General features: G+C 35.0%; 1 protein-coding gene across 1 annotated transcript; it reads right to left on the minus strand.

The window, feature by feature from the left end:
- Positions 1-9,003: 9,003 nt before the first annotated feature.
- On the minus strand, positions 9,004-12,181 carry LOC149165359 (uncharacterized). Its single transcript, XM_089432300.1, has 3 exons — positions 11,859-12,181; positions 11,540-11,571; positions 9,004-9,483 (listed from the first exon to the last, which is right to left on the minus strand). The coding sequence occupies exons 1-3, from the start codon at positions 11,956-11,958 to the stop codon at positions 9,349-9,351; spliced, it is 267 nt and encodes an 88-aa protein (XP_089288426.1). The 5' UTR covers positions 11,959-12,181; the 3' UTR covers positions 9,004-9,348.
- Between the last annotated feature and the right edge of the window lie 2,302 nt (positions 12,182-14,483).

A 14,483-nucleotide genomic window follows, 5' to 3' on the forward strand; every position in this document is an offset into this window, starting at 1 on the left:
GGACAACTGGGTACATCAAGGACAAAGAGGACAAAAAGGCTTGGAGGTAGAGGGCTACTACAACAAGTTAGTGAAGATACTTTGTTCTTATTGTGATGGGTAGATTGAGGGTCTAAAGGATCAGACCTTAAGCCCTAAATTTTTTATACTATGTATATTAGTTTGTATTAGAGATCTGAAGGGCCATGATCCTTGGTACAAGAGCCATAAGGATTATTTATTAATTGGTTAATAAAGATCGATATTTGGGCTCATAAAACTTGTGCACTTTAATGATTTAATTGTTGGTATATTTATGTTGAGCTAAGTTGCTAGTTAAGGGTTCTTAGTGTGTTATGTGTTAAGATCGGTGATAGACCAAATTTAGGGCCTATGAAAAAACAACAGAGAGCATAATATGGTTGTGTCTGAGATTTGGTATTATTGAATGTTTCGAGAGAGGTTACAACAAATTTTTGTGGGACAAGTTAGGGACTTTATATCAGTATAAGTCATTGGTAAATAAATTGTTCATGTGAAAGAAGTTGTATAACCTGAGGATGAGGGATGGGAGACTTTGTGATTGAGCATCTAAACGCCTTCAATACTATGGTAAGTCAGTTATTATCTGTTGATATTAAAATTTTAGATGAAGATAAGTGCATCCATTTGTTGTGTTCTCTACGAGAATCGTGGGATACACTGGTTGTTGTCATATGCAGAAATACAACTACCTTAAAATTTGATGAAATAGTCTCATCCTTGTTATCAGGGGAGATGAGATGGAAAAACATGGAAGGTCAGAATGGAGATGTCTTGTATGGAAGAGGATGTTCCCAAAGCATAAATAGAAATAATTCCTCAAGTGGGAGATCTAAATCTAGAGGGAGATCTAAATCTCCAGAAAAATATGTAAAGGTAGGTTCGAAATGTTAAAAACAAGGCACTATAAAAAAGATTGTAGATCTAAAATTCCTCAAAAAGGAAAGCAATCTAATGATTCTCCTTCTATAGAAGTGAACACCCCCTCAGATGGAGGTGGAGATGTATACTTGGCTTCTTCGAGTACACATGTAGATCATGCAACATGGTTGATTGACTTGGTGCATCTTTTCATATGACTCCTTATAGGGAGAGGTTTTGCGAGTACGAGAAATATAATGGTGGTGATGTCTTCCTAGGTGATGACAAGAAGACAAAAATCATGGGACGAGGAAAAATCAAGTTGAAGTTGATAGGTGGAAGGAATATAACACTTCCTAGTGTTCTGCACATTCCAGGAGTGGCCAAAAATCTAGTTTCTAAAAGCAAAATGGATGATGTAGGTGTAAAGACAATGTTTGAGAAAGATACCTACAAAATGATTCAATGAGCATTGGTGTTGATGTGGGGAGTTCGGCTCGGAAGTTTGTACAAGCTACCAGGAAGTACTATTATTGATGAGTGCAATAGTTATGTTCTTGAAAGTGGAGCAAAACATCCTATAGTATTTGGTGAAAAGACTATGTTGTGGCATCAAAGACTAGAACATATTAAAGAGAAGGGAATTCAAATATTGCATGGTAATGGTATGGTAGAAAATATGTCTAATTATTCTCTAGATTTTGATTTATGTGAACATTGTGTATATGAAACGCAGAATTGAGTGAATTTTTCCTTTGGTGCTAAGACGGCATAAGGAATATTAGAGTTTGTGCACAATGATGTGTTTGTATTTGTGTCAGTTCCAACACTAGGTAAATTTGTGCATGTCGTTTCATTTATAGATGAATTCTTGAGGAATACATGGATATATTTCCTCAGGAAGAAATATGAAGTCTTTGACAGGTTTAAAGAATTTAAGGCTTTCGTGGAAAATCGGACAAAGAAGAAGATCAAGGTGTTGAGGACATAAAATGATGGAAAGTTCTGCAAGAAGGCATTTGAAGAGTTCTGTAAGAATTCTAGTATAGCACGACATAATACTATTGCATGCACACCTCAGCAAAATGGAGTTGCAGAAAGGATGAACATGATGTTGATGGAAAAGGGAAAAAGTAGGCTCAGTGGTGTTGGATTAGGGTAGGAATTATGGGTAGAGGCAGTGAATATTGCATGTTACCAATTTAACATATCACCTTCATCATAAGACTCCACATGAGGTATGCATTGGTAAGAAACCCTCTCTCACATCTCAAGGTATTTCGCTGAAATGCATATGTACATGTTCGAAAAGAGAAAAACCAAGTTGGATAGTAAATCTGAAAGGTGCATCTTTATTGGGTATAAAGATGGTTTAAAAGGTTACAAGCTTTGAACCTGGATACAAAGAAAGCAGTGCATAGTCGAGATGTGGTATTTAAAGAAGTGAAGGATTTCATGAAATGGGAAGCCCTACCAAGGGAAATGCAAACAAAGAAGATAGAGTTTGATCTAAAGGATGTAGATTCAGACTTCACAGAAGAACATGAATAAGAAGAAGAAGAACCACATAATCTAGTTTTTAGGAGATTTGTTTCGGAAAGAATGCAACCAAAGAGGTATACTCCATCTGACTTTGGTTCAAATTTTTGTTTTATCTATTACTGATGATGATTCCAAAATCGTCAGGGAGGAAGTGGATTCAGAGGATGGCAAACTCTGGAAAAAGACCATGGTTGAAGAAATGACAACCTTCGACAAAAATAAGGCTTGGGATTTGATAAAGTCATCGGCTGGAAGAAAACCATCGGCAACAAATAGGTCTTTAAGAAAAAGATGAATGTAGAAGAAAAAGTGGAAAAATACAAAGTTTGATTAGTAGCAAAAAGTTATTCCCAAGTGTCAGGGATTAATTTTGGTGATATTTTTTCTCTTGTTGCCAAGTTAACTTCTATTTGATTACTTTTGTCTATTGTTGTTTCTTTTGATTTTGAGATAGAAAAAATGAATGTGAAGACAACATTCCTACTTGAGGATCTAGAAAAAAAGATCTACATGGAGCAACTGGAAGACTTTGCAGTGAAGGGTAAGAAAGCACTGGTGTGTAGGTTAAAAAAGTCTTTGTATGGGTTAAAACAATCGCCAAGGATGTGATATAAAAATTTGATACATATATGTCATGACTTAGCGTCACAAGGAGCAAAACGGATCACTGTGTGCTTTAACTTAACTGGTGATTGTGTTATTTATTTGGTCTTATATGTGGATGATATGTTGTGGATTGGAAATAACAAATAAATTATCCGAGATGTGAAAACCCAATTTTCCTCTAATTTTGACATGAAATATCTTGGTGCTACAAACTTTATTTTGGACATGGAAATTAAACGAAATTGGGAAAAAAGGAAGCTCTGGTTAAACCAGAGGATGTATGTCGAAACAATATTAGAGAGGTTTAATAAGTAGGATGGCAAACCGGTGAATATTCCTATTCCTATAGGTGTAAAGTTATCTTCAAAACAATATCCTAAGACACATGAAGAGGAAGACATGTCCTGTGTTCCATTTGTAAGTTCAATTGGTAGTTTGATGTATACAATGGTTTGTACCAAAACAAACATTGCACATGCAGTGGGAATATTGAGTAGGTTTATGTCAAAACCATGGAAATAACATTGGACAACGATAAAACAAGCTTTAAGGTATCTGTATGGGACTAGTGATTATGGTCTCTGCTACTAAGGAAGACCAGTAATGGATAAAGTGTTGTACATGCATGACTTTGCTGATGTACACTGGGTTGGTGCTCTGAATGAGAGATCTACAAGTGGGTATATGTTTCTAAATAAGAAAAGATCAAACTAGTTCCAAGAGAAAAATATTTGTGTATATTTTTGTTCTCACCATTGTATATTTTCTATTTTTAAGAATTTGTTTGCAGGTAATTTTTTTATAGGGTTAAAATTGTTAAACATTGCGCTCAATGCTCCTCTTGTGTTTCACGACATGGACTAACCAACTATTGTGGATCCTAACTCTAGCGATTGTAGTGAAGACTAATGCCTACGAGTTTTGGTCTAGTGGAAATTATGATTCCAAAAAGTGATATCAAAGCAACAAGTCTCAAGTTCAAAACTTACCCGACTCACACTGGGGGGAGATTGTTGGACAATGAATTCAACGCTTCCCATGTGTTTTCCGACATGGATTAATCGCCTCTCATGGATCCTAACTCAGACAATTGTAATGAAAACAAATGCTTTTGTGTTTTGGTCTAACGATAATTGTGATTCCAACAAAAACCTTCAAGCTAAGACTCAACCAAGGTTTTTTTTTTACTAAAGGAATCAACAACTCTGTCAGTTTCATACTCGCATGACACGACTTCTATTTTGATCAATACCCTTATAACCTCTAGGTGCTCGACATACACCCCTTTAATCGACGCATGTAAATTAGGGGGATTTGAAAATTGAATCTCATGGTACATAACACTTCATTATCACGACAATTGCCAATTGAGTTTCCCCCCGAGGGCTAGACTGAACCAAGATTAGTACCAAAAATAGCTACAATTATCTATTTTAAAAATTTATGATGGTGATTTGAAGTGATTGGTTGTGGAAATGAAGATATGGTCATCTTTCTTCTTCTCCACTTTTTATTTTGGATATCTTTCTAAACACATAAAGGCTCTACAATTGATCAAGGAGTGGATGAATCCAAACAACTTCTTGTGTATGAAGTGGATGGTCATGATTAGCCATTGTGAGGCCCTGTGATGAAGAAAGAATCTTAGAGCCCTAGTATCCATAACAAATAATGCAAATGTAAGAAGGAAGTCTTGCCTAATTGACATGAAAAGGCTAATCTCCTAGGAATCAGCTTAGTTTAATAAAGAGGTAAGATACAACATCTATACAAATATTTTCCATAACTTTAAAAAAGAGCTAGATAAAACCAAAAACTTTGATTAAGCAAAAGATGCATAACCACTTAGATCAATCATAAGCATTTTCCAAATCAATTTTGATTAACAAAGCATTCCAAGTTTAACATCTAACCCACTCAATACCTTCTTAGATGGCCATGACATTATCCAAAATGAATTAGCCTCTACTTAATAATCTTGAGCTATATATACTTGATTTGCAAAGCAATCCCCTTAGCTATAATATTATATGAAACATTCACTAATATGATAATATATATTATTAAGTGATCAATATATGGTCACCGATTTCAAGGAAAAACTTTATTGGTCCTTTGTAGACATTTAAAAGATCGATCTCAACAAAGTCTCATGTTGCCTAATATATCTAGCATGAAAATCCATTGAGATTGGGATGCTTGCATATGCCATGGCCATCAAGGTCTTTGTTGGCTCAGTATATTCATACTCGGTAACTCATATTATGATCATTTTATGACCTACACGGCCATTTAGCTCAACTCCTTTCAACCGAAAGCTTTGAAAAAGGCCTTGGTAGGTTGGTCTCTAGCCTTCCCATGGCCCATCACCTTTTGACTTTGAATGACATATCAGCAACATTGGTTCTGAATTACTTCATTGAATAAGTTATATAGCTTTGAAAAAGGCATTGGTAGCTTGGTCTCTAGTCTTCCCATGGTCTCTAGTCTTCCCATGGCCCATCACCTTTTGACTTTGAATGACATATCAGTGACATTGGTTCTGAATTACTTCATTGGATAAGTCTTCCCATGGCCCATCACCTTTTGACTTTGAATGACATATCAGTGACATTGGTTCTGAATTACTTCATTGGATAAGTTATATAAGTGGTGAACTTTATCAACATCGACATGGTATTGTTACTTCTATTGAGCTTGAAATGAGCAACCAGCTTTAAATATTTTTATAATATTAATTTATTGGAACCAAATTCTACACATCTTTTTATAATATTCATTTGTTGGAACCAAATCCTACACTATTTGTTAATTCGTCAATTAAATTTAATTTACACCATTTGTTGATTCGTCTATTAAATTTAATCTGTAAAAACTGCATCAGTTTATTATTGATTCACATGAACCAAATCCCACACCTTTGATTAATTGATCTTATATTGTTCACCATCCATGTCTCCCTATTTGAGAGGCACATCTCTCATTTGTACTTTCCTAAATGAGAAAATATACGGCTTCTAATAATACCTTCAAATTCAGTTTATTATTGATTCACATGAACCAAATCCCCATCCCACACCTTTGATTAATTGATCTTATATTGTTCACCATCCATGTCTACCTATTTGAGAGGCACATCTCTCACCATCCATGTCTACCTATTTGAGAGGCACATCTCTCATTTGTACTTGTCCTAAATGAGAAAATATACGGCTTCTAATAATATCTTCAAAAGGGGTTTATTGTACTTTGCAGTTTTTATATTATAGGTTATCTTTCATTATAAGGTATAATTATTTAGTAAATGAAATTATATTTTTCACATATAATTAATAATGCTCCCTGCACTACAGTTCTAACAAAAATTCCTAAGACTGCTATCATTTTCACCACTCAATGCTGGTGTTTCACTTGAATTATTCCTCAATGGAATGCATTCCTAAGACTGCTATCATTTTCACCACCATTTTCACCACCCAATGCTGGTGTTTCACTTGAATTATTCCTCAATGGATTGAGAAACCCTTAACACGTTGAAAAGTGAGCTAATTCCTAAAGACTGCTATCATTTTTTCCACCCAATGCTGGTGTTTCACTTGAATTATTCCTCAATGGATTGCATAACCCTTAACATGTTGAAAAGTGAGTTAATTCCTAATACTGCTATCATTTTCACCCCTCATTGCTGGTGTTTCACTTGAAGTATTCCTCAATGGATTGCATAACCCTTAACATGTTGAAAAGTGAGTTCCGATGGCTATGGAATTCATTCCTTCTTTAATGTTTGAAAAGTGAGTTCCGATGGCTATGGAATTCATTCCTTCTTTAATGTTTAATGCGCAAAGTAATTGTGCAAGCCTTCATACATCAATTTGAGAGAAAAAACAAAAATAGCTAAATTTGAGAGAAAACACAAAAATAACTTCCATTCATGGCCCGTGTTGAAACTATAAATCATCATTTATCATTCTAAATATATGGAAAAGGAGGAAATAATTTGGTCTCATCTCTCATATTGCCATTAACATAAGTGTAAAAAAGATGTTACCATATCAAGTATCAAAAAGACTAAAAGAGTAGCTTGAATCTAGTCTATTTCAAGCCTTCAACACAATGAGGAAACAATTAACAGCTATCACTCACGTTGTCAGAGGCTAAGGCTAAACTCTAACTAACCCAACTTTCCCAAAACTTTAGTGTAGATTCTCAGTTAAATGCAGTGGCTTTGACACACACTCAGACTAGAAGAAAACTTGTGGCAAGCACATGTCGGGGCATCTTCTAAACTTTTGAAAAACAGGCAACAACATGCCTCCACTGAAATTGGTGTCTTGCCCTCAAGGCATTCTTTGCAGAATGAGCGCAACCCTAGAGGAGGGCAGTGATCGAGTGGAACTATCGAAGAAACTACTATAGTTAGGGTTTTTAGGGTTTTTTGACATTTTTTTAATGTTACTTTTACTGATGCAGTAAACCAAGTTCAGGACCTCTCAGTCTGTAGTGGTTTTTGTTTTTCGATGAAAATTCAACTTTAATAATGAATAATACAATTTTCTACAAAGTTAGCATGATTGATTAGAATTCACTGTTTTAATTTGTTCAAATCACTATTGCCAGTTCCCTGTGCCATATTATTACTTTGCGTTAGCAGTAATCATGTGATTGGAACTTGGAAGGCAACTAAAGTAGTTGAGGGCTTGGTTAGGATTACAAGATCAGTTGACCAATACGTAAAGTTCTAAAGGAAAATTAAGGTTGGTACTTAAGGTATGAGTATCTAAGCTCTTCGAAATGATGAAGGATAAATTCTTATAGAGATGTTTGATCAAGATTAATCTATAATTCTCTGAAACATGAGGGATTCTGTTAATGTTAGTTCATCTCTATATTGCATTTTGAGGGATTTTGTCCATGCTAGTTCATATAAGTTCATATCTATATTTGCATTTTGAGGGATTTTGTCAATGTTAGTTCATATCTATAGTTATGGAATTAGTCCATATCTATATTTGCATTTTTGTGGAATTATCAAATGGGATCTTGTGTCTCAGATCTGAGCTTTATAACATTCCTCAATGTGATAAAAAATAAATAAGAGACGCCAATAAGATCAACTACTTCCAAATTACCTTCTTTCGGTATAGGACTTAGCCTGGTAAGCTCAAGTTTGTTAGTCCACAGAAAATATTTATGCTTAGGATTCAATGTAAACATTCCCTAAACTAAAATTTTGGGAAAAAGGTCGTCATACGTTTTGAAGTGCACAAATTAAAAAGAGTGATAATGCTAAACTTGCAGTGGGATCTACTCTTTAAGCAAAGACCAAAAATATTTATTTTATCCAAACATTGAATTCCCAAGTATGGAAGGCACAATGACAAAAATATATGCATCTACGAGTTCTTTCCAAACATATATCATTCAAGAAAATTATCTGCAACTAATCAGCAGAGCTAAAAGATCCAGAAATGGGGTGAATTGCTAAGTCCTTTAGAGTAATTAAACTGATGTATAGTCTCCAACAACTACTATCAACACCTCTTATCTGTACCATTAAAGTTTAGAAATGGCCTTAATTTTACTTTAAATTGCAAGAGTCCATACAGAAACCACAGTTCACTTTTATGAACAGATAAATCACTTGCAGTGAAAAATAGATTATTTAACTATTATTCAACAAAATATTATAAAATTTGTATACAATTAAAGATCCAGAGACCAAATCATCAAACAAATCAGAAGGCAAATTCAAACCCCAATTAGTATGGTGGAACAAGATGTAAAAGAAATGGGATATTGAGTGCAACTTGCAGGCTTGACATGCTTTCGATGTTCATTGTTTCCTCAAGTACGACAGTGCATGGACTAGAGTCAGAGAACTCTTACAGACTTGCAAAGAGATAATGAGATCAGATATCTGCAGACCTAATTTCATGGATTACTGAATTTACTAAAATTATAGGCTAGTAATGATGGATATATAAGAAAGATTTTATTACAATACAAAACACATGGAGATAAATTCCTTCATCTTGAAGTATAGCTAGAATTAATATATACTTATTTGGCTAAACCAACTAGAAATAAACTTTATAAAGAAACAGATGCTACACTGGTACATGCTACTAACTTCCTTTTACCTAGTAGTCTGTAAAGCTTCTACAGATGAGCAGTCAGACTATTATTACTCACATACAACTGTATAATTCTACAGAATAAATACTTTCCTAGCAGTACAGCACTTATACAAAGTGATAATGCACTGTAGCAGAAATAATGCAATCCAGTGCAACCTCAACTTTGCATCACATATGCCAGTTATGGTCTTCCAGGGGTCCGGGGTTCATGACTATGATTAGCACCAGAGCCAGGATAGTCTTGGCTTTCGATGTCACTTCGGCCATGGATAAAAACTTCATCTTCCTCTAGATTCCACTTCTCTTCTTGAACTATCTGTTCCGTATGCAAATATAAAGAAAAAAAAGTCAGGCTGCAGTTTGTTTAGTCATTTCTCTAAGAATCTGTGCGTGATACATACAATAGATATGCTCAATGTCATTGTCAGGGAGATACAGAGATTCCCTACAAAATAAATTATTGCAATTTAAAATTAAACTGTAATGAGAAAAATGGGACAGTATATAAATTATTGCAATTTAAAATTAAACTGTAATGAGACAAATGGGATACTTATTTTGTGAAAAGATATGGATATTCTCATAAACATAGAATCCCAGCTATGATTTCTGACATTGGCTGAAAAGTTATAGGTAGAACATCACAGACCGTACAGGTGGTAATTGTTTAATCTAAGCCATTTAATAAAAAAAGAAAAGAAGCTTGCAGACAGTTGTTAGAAACTACTTTTAAAGCTAGGCATATTTTTCAATGACCAGAAAAGGTCCAGTAATTATCTGAAAAAATTGTTGTGCATTCTTATCATAAATATAAAAATAGGAACTATATATTTTTTAGAACGTCAACATGACATGGCCCTCTTGCCGAAGAAATATTTGTGCTTTACTGAGTTATCTTGATCAATTTGCATTTACAGAGAAACCAGGCAAGACCTGATTCCTATGTGTTACTAAATCTTTTTGAAGTTTGGAGACTCGTACTTTTTCTGATTGTGACAGACCAAAGCAATATGCATGTCCATTAAGCCAATAAGTCCGGAAATTCCAGACCAAAGGTTTAAAGAAACACTAAGGCTCCTTCCATCAAGGTAGGGAGCACTCACAGTCATGGAGTCTATCAAAATCAGGTTAGGTTATCTTGGTGATATCATCCCATGGGTTTATTGTTCTTCTTCCATCCAGTAAACACATAGGCTTCCGCCAAAAAAAAACAAGTTAGGTTTATTCTTCTTAATTATCTCTAATCGAAATGAAGTTAATGAACCCCAGCAGAGTATGTGTACTGGGTTAAAAGCCCGAAAAATATAGGGGATGGAAGCTTTGAGAGCAGCTGATTCTTAAACGTTTGTAACAGATACAGACCTCCCAAGATACAGCACAAAGGTACTTGCTTGATAAGCATGGAATTAATGCATGAGGCCAGAGATTGGCTACCTCAAAATGAATTGATAATCAAAACCATTTAAAGGCCAATCCAAAAAGAAAGTGCTTGAATGGTCTTTAAAAAGTTTCTCATATCCAGTACAAGGGGTTAGTTCAAAAGTTTCTCGTATTCATATCCAGTATCCAATGCAAAGGTTTAGTTTAACCAGTTGTTGTCAAAGTAGTCCAGCATTTCATTAGTTCCAAACTTCCATGCTGACAGGTGCCCAAATCACCTAGAAGAGGTGCACTTGTTTAGACAGATAGCTTTACTAGAAATGCCATGTAAAAATGTGGGAAAACATCACTTTGGGTTTTCCAAATAAATATTCCTGGGAATAGAAAAAGACTCTCATATCCCATGTAATTGATTAAATTTACAATTACAAAAGCCAGGAACTGAGCCAAGGGAATTACCAAGACGCCCTTTACAGGCTTGCAAAGCAAAACACGATCTTTAGACTTGACCAGCTTCAGCTTTCTAGCATATTGCTGACATCCAGAGACAGGACACGCCATGGTAGATAGGATACCCATACAGATATACCCATGTACCCATACACTTACACCCATGATCCAGAATTAAAGTAAACTAGCCACAAAGCTAGAAGTATTCACTTTTAACATGCAGGATCATGCTTCTCGGTTAGCTGCAAAGCTAAAAGCATTCACTTTTAACATGCAGGACCATGCTTCTAGGTTAGCCACAAAGCTAAAAGCATTCACTTTAACATGCAGGACCATGCTTCTGGGTTAGCCACAAAGCTAAAAGTATTCACTTTTAACATGCAGAACCATGCTTCTGGGTTGGCAAAGCTTTAGACCATATTTGTCTCTTGTGAGCTCCTTATTGGGCCAAAGAAGACACCCATTCTGACCTAGAAAGCCTAGAGGCAATAGAAGTACAAAATTCACATGAAATTCATGAAGACCGAACAAAAATGCTTTACCTGCTCCTTCTGGTCTGCCAAATTCAGTGTCCCTGCAGGAAAAAAATTGCCATGAGACAATAATCCAAAATTTAAATCCAGCCATGCTGTTGACTTTAACACAGTGATAACCCATGCACTAATGTAACAATTCAAGCCCAAAAGAAAAAACCAAGTGAGCTGCTCAGAATTTCGAACAGGACCGCAATTCTAATCCCACCGATTCAGTCATAAAGTGAAAGATGGCATTATAAAGTACTAATACCCAATTATGAACCCATTATTGTATATAATATAATAAGACAAGTCCCAACGGAAAAACAGAGGCCGAAGTACTTACTCGAGAAGGGAACCGCCTGCAATTCCTGCACAAATGCGAGGCTTATTATCATCATCATCAGAGCAAGGAGGAGTAGGCTGCTCTTCTGCTGAGATGCCATTTTGCTCTCGCGGAAGGAAATGATGAGGCGATGGGTTTTATGCAACGAAGAGTTCTGCAACTTGCAGAGGGCGAGGACGAGGCGGCATACAAAAATATTTTGTTTCTTGAAAGACGGAACGTAAGCACATCCTCCAACTGGCGTGGGCGGAGGTCTATATAGACATGCCTCCCACCACCTCAACCTCTTATTAAAAAATCCAATTAACAATTCCACACAAAGTCAAAGGAATTTCTGGGGATCATTTTCCTGGCACAGGGCTCTCGACTATTTTTTATGTATGGCATTGAATTATCACTTTACAATCCATCGAAAGGTTTAATTTCTGCGCCCCCCTGTGGAGTAATTGTTTCTGTGCGCTTGTCATGCGTGCTTTTTGGTCTGTCATGATTTTTATGTTTGTGGTAGGTGTTGCTGCCCTATTGGTGGCACTGTCCGTTCACAATCCCCAGCGTGTAAAGGCCTGATTGATGTACGCTGAACAAAGGACAGAAAAGTTGGTGACACGTTTCCTGTCAAAAAAAGTTGAATCCATGATAAACTTAAGTGGAGTGAGTATTCCACCCAGGCTGAGATGTGACGGCAATTGACCTCACTGGGCTATTTATATGCCCATCTGAATCATGATATCACTGTACTGTTCCGTTACAAAATTATGGTGACAATTATACCAAATTTAATTGTGCATGGTTTAGTGAATGTTCATCAATTGACCAAATCTAATTGTGCATGGTTTAGTGAATGTTGATCAATTGACCAAATTTAACTGTGCATGGTTTAGTGAATGTTAATAGAGGTGGGGTTGGGTATTACCGTATCTTTTTGGAGTGATTTTTGGATATATTGCTTGGTTGAATTTATTCCGAATATCAATATAATAAATATTTATTAGAATTTAAAATTTGAGTTGTGAAAGTTTTTCAGTTCCTAATCTATATATATAATCAAAAGCTTATTTTAAATAAAAAAAATTATGATTGGATCAAATTATCAAAATCTTTAAAATGTATAAGTTTTATATTCTGAGTTTAATTTTGGATAAAATATTTGTTTTATTGAGATGAAACAAATTTAACTATATACAGTTTAGTAAATATTTTACAGATGGATTGTTTAGTAAATATTCTAGAGATAGATTTGGTATTCCGAGTTTAATTTTGAATGAAATATTTGACTTATTGGGATGAGAGGCCCATGGCCACCAATATCCACTTCCCTCTTAGGAAGCAATGGTCCCCATTGGGTTGCGTGCCTCCATGAGATGGAGAAACTTCTGTTGAACTTGGTCCGTGGTGAGACACTTGTCTTGGTGAAGGAGTTGGGTAATGGTATCCCAAAAATATAAGTCAAGGCAGATGGGGGTGTTCGATATCTTGAAAGAAGTTTATCAAGTGGATATTTTTTCAATATCTCAATTTTTACCAAGTTATTGATTTATCTTGCTAGTAGTTGAATATGTTCTCTGATTAACCCTGGGATCACTACAATTTACTGATTTTCCATTAAATTTACTGATTTTTCACCTCTCGTCAATAGAATAATGTAGGTAAGGGAAGTCCTCCATAACTGATTTTCTATGATTTATTTATAATGACAATTAATTTCAATGAATTATTTGTATAATATCAATATGAGTAGTCCAATGAGGGGATGTTTTCTCCCATAAAACAATGAAAATTAATACATGATTTTTAACAAAAACTGAAAAATTTAGATTACAGTTGTCAAACTTTAGTATTTTGAGTGCCCCAAAGATTTTTAATGTCGCTGAATTTTTTTCCATCATTAAAAAATGATTCGAATGCTCCCATAATCAGATTTTTTGTAATAATTAAAATAAAGTAAAAAAATACTTATCCAAATAAAATTATATGAATAAACGAATATATCTTACCAAATAAATGTATTTTTAATATCCCAATTTTTACCCACTATAAATATATTATATTTATATTATATTTTATAGACAAATAATTAAATATACACTAATACAACTCCTCATCAATATATCTTACCAAATGAATGTATTTTCAATATCCCAATTTTTACCAAATTATAAATATATCTTACATGCAAATAATTGAATATACACTAAAATTCACCCTGATATCATTACAACCCATTACTAATTTTCCATATAAAGCAATTAACCTCAGTGGCTGTTTATATCCCAACTGAATCATGACATCACTGTAATGTTCCACTACAGAGAAGTATGATTACAATTGACCTGGTTTAACTGTGCATAGCTCAGCTAATGTCCCAGAGGCATCAAGATATATGATGATGTGTGGCTGATCTGGTCCAAGCTAAATGGGTCCACGAAGAATGGCAGCCCACTGTGTGCCCATTCTCATGTCTCTGGACACAAATGTTCTCTGTATCAATCATTTAAAATACTTTTCTGCATTTTCATTCTTCTCATTGATCCAACCACACATTCATCTACAGTGGTGTCCTCTTCCAGTGATGGAACTTGACGTTTTGGTTGATCAGAATTGACTTAGAATCGACCACCGTCATGA

Source organism: Pinus tabuliformis, chromosome 5_1 (genome assembly GCF_031772625.1).
Source record: "Pinus tabuliformis cultivar Carrire ecotype Pingquan chromosome 5_1, CPIR1, whole genome shotgun sequence".
NCBI lineage: Eukaryota > Viridiplantae > Streptophyta > Pinopsida > Pinales > Pinaceae > Pinus > Pinus tabuliformis.